The sequence below is a fragment of the Olea europaea genome, chromosome 16, assembly GCF_002742605.1.
Source record: "Olea europaea var. sylvestris chromosome 16, O_europaea_v1, whole genome shotgun sequence".
In the NCBI taxonomy this organism is placed as follows: domain Eukaryota; kingdom Viridiplantae; phylum Streptophyta; class Magnoliopsida; order Lamiales; family Oleaceae; genus Olea; species Olea europaea.
In genome coordinates, this window is record NC_036252.1 from 18619784 (window position 1) to 18626655 (window position 6872).

The 6872-nt window shown below is 36.8% G+C and overlaps 2 protein-coding genes across 2 annotated transcripts; one reads left to right on the forward strand and one right to left on the reverse strand.

Annotated features, from left to right (window-relative positions):
* Nucleotides 1-238: 238 nt before the first annotated feature.
* LOC111412375 (VAN3-binding protein-like) lies at nucleotides 239-4610 on the forward strand. The gene is made up of 7 exons (XM_023043279.1): nucleotides 239-898; nucleotides 1066-1188; nucleotides 2887-3325; nucleotides 3403-3618; nucleotides 3702-3751; nucleotides 3841-3898; nucleotides 4138-4610. The coding sequence occupies exons 1-7, from the start codon at nucleotides 575-577 to the stop codon at nucleotides 4350-4352; spliced, it is 1425 nt and encodes a 474-aa protein (XP_022899047.1). The 5' UTR covers nucleotides 239-574; the 3' UTR covers nucleotides 4353-4610.
* Nucleotides 4611-4703: 93 nt separating this feature from the next.
* On the reverse strand, nucleotides 4704-6453 carry LOC111412376 (protein LIFEGUARD 2). The gene is made up of 4 exons (XM_023043280.1): nucleotides 6119-6453; nucleotides 5916-6029; nucleotides 5235-5392; nucleotides 4704-5124 (listed from the first exon to the last, which is right to left on the reverse strand). The coding sequence occupies exons 1-4, from the start codon at nucleotides 6366-6368 to the stop codon at nucleotides 4921-4923; spliced, it is 726 nt and encodes a 241-aa protein (XP_022899048.1). The 5' UTR covers nucleotides 6369-6453; the 3' UTR covers nucleotides 4704-4920.
* Between the last annotated feature and the right edge of the window lie 419 nt (nucleotides 6454-6872).

The window sequence follows — 6872 nt, forward strand, 5'->3', positions numbered from 1 at the left end:
ATCGATTAAAGTCATCAATTTGACAGTTAAAAATCAAACGAAAAATACATTCAATTTTGAATAACATTTAAGCCTCTATTGATGCATTTATAAAAAGAAATAGTAAGAGAGACAATCTTGCGATAAATATAATTAGATAGATATCATTTCAACACAATATAGGTCATCTAAAGGATCTTGATGACTCACCAAATTATGAAAACTATGATATTTTAGAAAATGAAATTCCTATTCGAAGAGTGTAACGGTATGGATAAGCTTAGGCTAATCCGTCAATCTATGATTATATTTACTTGGGAGGTCTTATGAAGGAATTGGATGGGATAAGATTCGATTGTGTCATCCAAGAAATTTGTATAGTTGCACTTTCAAGACCCGAATATGCTATCCACATCATCGAAGAAATCTTATTGACCGCAGCAAAAACCTTTTGAATCTTTTGACCAAAGAGTTCACAAGGAGCTAAGCCTATACAAAAAATTTCCCCCACCTACTCTATAAGAAGGAAGTTTCTCTCGATCAAAAACTGAACCATCTCTACTGTCTATACTCCATACCAATCTACATTTTTTATATGCATAACACAATGGACTTGCTATGGGCCGAGAAGAACTCCACCGGCAGCCAAGTTCAGCTGCCGGAAAGCCCAAGAGGGCCCATGGAATTTCTCTCAAGATCATGGAGCGCCTCAGCCTTGCAAGTGTCCAAGGCATTAGCTCCTTTAACTCCATTAATGTCACTACAAAAAAATGCAGCATCGGCTAGCAATGCTCATCTTGCCATGCCAGAAAATATTTCCGGGGAAGAAGAGGAATCTGCCAAGCTTTCGGGAAACACATTCTCTTTTGCTTCTTCGACAACTTCTCAACTAGTCCTCGAACGCATCATGTCTCAATCGGTAAGTCCCTTGTGCTAAGCTCGACTCAACGGTATTAGACAATATTGAAGAAGAAAAGAAACTAATACTAGTGTAAAATCTTGTCCAGTACAATACAACGAAATCGTAAATAATTTCATTGATCTTTCTTGTTTTTCAAAAGGGATTCTCAAGAAATGAAAATGCAGGAAATATCACCACTAACATCTGGAAGACTGTCTCATAGCAGTGGGCCTCTGAATGGCTGTTTGACAGAAGAAACAGACAGCCCTCCAATTTCTCCATCTGAGGAGTTTGAGGATGTTGTTAAGGTACTTTCTTCTTGATTTATCTTGACTCTTTTTCGTTGGACTACAAAGTTTAATCATAGTGTAAAATTTATCTCATCAATGGCACAACGACTTAATATTTTCCAGAGTAAGAAGGGATTAAAGCTTAATCCCTAACACCGTCAATTTTTATTTGTTATATTTGTGATTTCAAGAATATCTTGGATTCTGTGGGGTGATTTTGTAACTCTTTTAATTTTATTATTATTATTATTTTCTGATCTACACAAGAAACTATTCTAACGATGATTAGTATATGATGGGTCTTCGAAGAAGATAAAAAACATTAAGATTTATACAAAATGGCAGCTATTAAATTTCAGCTTTCACAAGTATTTTTGCAGAAAAGTGCAAGACAAAGAATGCTTTTGTCACTTTCGATATTAACTTTTGTTTCTATATAAGAATGCTTTAGCCGTCTTATCAGTCACCTTTTGACTTTCGTAGAACGAGTTTGGATTTTTCACATGTAAAAGGATAAGTTTAATCAGTTTTCACTCCAGAAAAAAACGACAAGTTTAATCAGTTTTAGCCTCACTACGTTGTTTCTTTCTTCTATTACTGGTCAACATGGTAACTCGTACGCCATAGAGATACGTTATTTCCGAATCCTCTCATAAAGGTCTGCTCAAGGTTCTAACGCCTACACTTCGAGTATAAAACCTAAGGAAGATTTATCCTTATTATTAAACTGCATCATAAGATGAATTTGGAGTTTGTGCCAAGAAAGTTTTAAGTAAATGTTGTTGAATGCAAGATTTATCCTCATTATTAAACTGCATCATAAGATGAATGGCTGTAGACTGTAGTTGGTTCCATTTAAGAGCTCTCTTGTTTGGCCATTTAAACCCAGAATTCTGATCAGTTCTGAAGCAATAGGTCGATTGTACATATGGGGAAAAAAGGATTCTCAACGAACAAATTTCTGCTTTTAAGTTGTTTGGATTTACTCCTTCCTTAAAAAGCATAAGCAGCAGCATTGCCTTTTAAATAAAAAATAATGCTATTTGTACATAAGCAGTTATATAATGGTTTACATACAATTGATACGTCAAAAAGAGAATAAGAAAGTTTCCTTTTTTTTTATTTTTTTTATTTTTGGGTAGAAGAAATTTTAACTCAAGCTTTGCTACTCAAACCGTGCTGAAGACAGGAAATTTAAACAGGATTGAGGTGGCCCTGTTTAAGTAGCATTAATGTTTTAATTCAATCATATCTCACCACATCATGTGTATGCAAATCATTATGTAAACCTATAATGTGCATGTAGCACAACCGTTGTGCAAAGCATGGCAATATAGCATGCAGTTAAAGAACAAGGTATTCGGCCTTCACTCCTGTTTCCGTCGATCCCACCTTGAGACAGGCTTATGGGCCATAGAAAAATGTGTCACAAAAATTTTTAAGCTGGCTGTTTCGAGCCTCTCCACAAACAACCTGACCTGATGGACACCAATAACTCACATCCATTGGAAGTAAATTTATGACATGTTTGACACGTTACCTAGGACTAAAGATGCCTCTTTACTTCGGTTCAATACTATCTAGTCTATTGTAATTAAACTACTTTTAATTTCCTGTTTCTGCTATTTTCACTAGCCAAATTCTGTTTACAATCTATGTACTTTTAATATATTGATTCATGCTTATTGTTAATTGGGTTGAAATGATGTTTTTCAGTATTTACGTGTAAACAACACAATACAACCCCTATTCACCGGAACGCAGAGTGGCTATAGTGGCGCCGCAGCTGGTGGCCCTAGCACTCCTCGCTCGAAGACAGTCGGAAGGTGGTTAAAGGAAAAGGGAGAGAAGAAGAAAGAAGAGATGAGGGCCCAAAATGCTCAGCTCCAAGCGGCTGTTTCAATAGCCGGGGTGGCTGCAGCAGTGGCTGCAATAGCAGCAGCCACCGCAAATGCATCTTCCAAAGGTAAGGATAAGCAGATGGCCAAAACCGATATGGCTGTGGCTTCAGCCGCTAGTTTGTTGGCTGCGCAATGCGTGGAGGCTGCAGAAGCTATGGGAGCCGATTACAAAAACCTCATGTCGGCCATTAGCTCTGCTGTCAATGTCCGTAAGCACGGCGATATATCAACACTTACTGCTGCTGCAGCCTCAGGTGAGGAACAATCCAATTTCAGTGAATCATCTAGCACGTATATGCAATGAAAATTAACCTGCATCTTGATTTTGCAGCGCTGCGTGGAGTAGCTACCTTGAAGGCAAGAGCCCTGAAGGAAGTGTGGAATGTTGCAGCAGTTATTCCTGTAGACAGAGGACTTTCCTTGGGCAAGACACATGATAGCAGCAGTAACAATTCTGAGGAATTAGTTCCTGAAGAGAATTTTCTGGCTGCTTGCAATGAAGAACTACTTGCTCGTGGTAGCGAACTTCTCAAAAGAACGCGAACAGGTAATCTCATATTCTGGAATTCTACCGAGGATTGAAAAGAAATTCTCAGTTGAACAGATATTGATACCACTGTAATGCTGCAGGCGATCTACACTGGAAAGTTGTATCCATATATATTCATCGAACTGGAAATGTAAGTTTCTACCAGTTTTATTTATACTCGCAAACATTCAAATCCAATTTTGGTTATCTGGACAAATCCCATGAATATGTGTTTTGCAGGTGATGCTGAAGATGAAAAGCAAATACGCAGCAACTACGATAACTAAGAAAAAGAAGAGTAAGTACTGGCATTCACAACTTCTTTACATTGTGAATATATAGCTGATAGTTCCCACCGAGTGAAATAATAATAAACGAAGCAAAAATGCACATACGAAAGCACAAAAATTTTATATAGCACAGGAATCTAAAGCAACATAATACAAAAAGATGAGTGCCCAATACTGAAGTAAACTGTATAATAGCTCCACCAATCCAACATATTGAAGTTATAAATGTATGTAATTGGCATTGCAGATGTGGTGTTGGAGGTTTGTAAAGACTTACCGGCATGGCCTGGGAGGCACTTGTTCGAGGATGGAGAGCAGAGACGGTATTTTGGACTGAAGACACAAATGCGTGGCATTGTTGAGTTTGAATGCAAGAATCAAAGAGAATACGAGATGTGGACACAAGGCGTTTTGAGGCTTCTTTCTATTGTTGCTGAAAGAAAAAGAAAGCATCAGAAATAGCAAAATGCATCGGGTTCTACCTCACAAAAACCTGTACTACAATGCCAGATATCAAATTACACGATTTCATGTAGTATTTGGTTCAGATTCAGATACTGATTTGCTTTTGCTCTCGTTTCGTGTAATGCTAGGTATCAACGTAGATTGCTAAGAAATTCCATGTGTGTGATCTCATTTCTTTGATTATTCCACGGGAATAAGATCGAATGAGATTGAATATAATGTACGATCTATTACATGAATTAATTTTCGAAACAATACCAGATAGAAGCTAATTTACACTGGTTCATCCTCAGAATGACCATAGATTTTCTCTATAAAGAAGAAATGACTAATCTCGATCATAATCTATGATCAAGAAGATAAGTGTATAATATAATTAGCCATTCCAACAAGATTTTGAACGACACCTATTGTCAAAGTCGTAACTTTGAATCGATGAAATTCCACAATTACAATATGACAGCAATAATTAACAAATGAGCAATCTTATTGCTTCAGTTAATAGAAAAGATTCAAATTGTACATTCGGATTGAAGTGGAATAGCAAAATTGACAAAAACACCACCTAATTTCTAGCTTTAATAACATCCAACAGATACAGAAAGAGGTTGAGGACATCAAGATACAGGGAAATAGAAGCCCAAATGTACTCATCAAAAGAGAATCGCTTGATCAGATTATTGGTGTCGTAAATAATGTACGCACAGAATACTATCGAAATGAGAACTCCATATATCGTCACGGAGAGGCTACCAAGAGGGAAGAAGATCTGCAGGAAAAAAAAGACTCAAATTAACTACGAGTATTGTAATAATAAGTTGTTATATGTTTGGGAGTAAGCCCCCATGGTCACTTAACGCGAAGAATAAGTCTTTCTACCTGAATCAGAATAAACAGCAGCAGCACAATAAGAGATCCAAATATGAATGCCGGTAGAAATTTGAAATCTTCACCTCTCTTTGCTGCCCAGAATGTGTATATAGTGAGACTAATAACCAGCACTGCCGTTAGGATAATTGTCTCTAGAATAACTTTCCCTGTTTCCAATTCAATCCAAAAAGTGAGTCGAGTATGAGCATGTTTCAGCTTTTTCAGAAGTTACTTTTGTTTTGAGATAAGCTGAAAATTTATTGAAGACAGAGATGGTCTAAAACACTACCCAAAAATGATCTTACAAAGTCCAACTGTAAAGTAATTTCATGCAAATTAAGGAGCCTCTAGCATGTTTAAGAAGTATTAATAAATGGTTTAAATCACAAATAGATATGTTTCTGCCAGCAAATTGTCAGCAAATTCCACAAGAACAAACAATCTACTACATCCTTTTCATTATGAACGAAAGATAGCATCAAAATAGAACGTGTTAAGCCTAGTCACATTGTATAATTATGCCTCAACTTGAAATTGACATAATACTCCAAACAAAGGTTTTTTAAAGGCTACTTTATGCGATTCTCACGTAAATCAATAATAAAAATTTCTAGGGTGTCTTCAACTTGGATTTTAATGCATTTTAAAAGATTATAAATTCTAATAAATTTAGTGAATTCTAGTCTTTACCACTGTAGTAAGCACAAACGACGCCCAATGCAAAACCAAAAGCCACCGTGAAGATCCCGAGCAGAAAGAAGTTGACTGGATGCTTCCGCTGATAAAAGTATAGGGGGCACAAAACTGCAATCCAAGCAAGAAATTTTATATCATATACAAAACCATCTATAAATCCCAAACAAGATTAACTTTTCATATTTTTGATAACATACCAATAAGAGGAATTAAAATGATGACAATGTTTATTGCCAGGCCAATCCGGGTGGTGGAAAAGAAGGCAGCAATGGGATGAACAGTTACCACGACAGAAGCAACAGCAATGGTGACAAGCAATTGAACAATAATTATTGAATAAACTTTTCTAATAAAAGCCCACCGGAGCTTCGGGCTTTCCTGCATTAATGGGTACAACAGGCTGGTTCCGGCATCCAAGTCATCTTTCTGGGATGTTTGGTTCGACATTTTATCAATTCAAGAAGGACTGCCAGCGGTTCTTGATTTCCCAGTTTAGATATTACAAAGGAAGTGGATTTGGTATATGGATTTATATATGCATGTGTATACAGAAGGGAAGAGTCAACGGGCAATAAGTTTAGGGTCGCCTTCACCTACCGAAACTTTAAAAGCGACGGCGATGGGTGGAGCCACCAAAAACGTGTTAATTCATATATTATTACAGCCACTAACAAGACTCACGGCAGCGTTTTCTGGCAATTTGCCATTTGATTAATCTATTAAATTTCTTAAAAAATGTTAATCCATACTCAAAGTTGAAATTCTTGGAGTCATAACTACCAATTACAAGAATTTTCCAAGACATTGAGGCTGCCGTGTTAAACGACAGAGATTGAGTTGTTTGCATGAGTGAATGGGAATTGAATAAGAAAGAGGAGAGATGACGAAATTCAATGAACAAATAAGAAAGATGAGAGATGAGTTGTTTACATGAGTGAATGGGCCCCGTTT

What these genes read in the sequence shown, in the direction of transcription:
- LOC111412375 (XM_023043279.1), top strand. Translation starts at nt 575, where the DNA reads ATGCATAACACAATGGACTTGCTATGGGCCGAGAAGAACTCCACCGGC. An exon ending in AGTTTGAGGATGTTGTTAAG is followed by an intron (nt 1,189 to 2,886) that starts GTACTTTCTTCT and finishes GATGTTTTTCAG; the next exon opens with TATTTACGTGTAAACAACAC. An exon ending in GATAACTAAGAAAAAGAAGA is followed by an intron (nt 3,899 to 4,137) that starts GTAAGTACTGGC and finishes TTGGCATTGCAG; the next exon opens with ATGTGGTGTTGGAGGTTTGT.
- LOC111412376 (XM_023043280.1), bottom strand. Translation starts at nt 6,368, where the DNA reads ATGTCGAACCAAACATCCCAGAAAGATGACTTGGATGCCGGAACCAGC. An exon ending in CGTTTGTGCTTACTACAGTG is followed by an intron (nt 5,393 to 5,915) that starts GTAAAGACTAGA and finishes AATTGGAAACAG; the next exon opens with GGAAAGTTATTCTAGAGACA. An exon ending in TGCTGTTTATTCTGATTCAG is followed by an intron (nt 5,125 to 5,234) that starts GTAGAAAGACTT and finishes TTTTTCCTGCAG; the next exon opens with ATCTTCTTCCCTCTTGGTAG.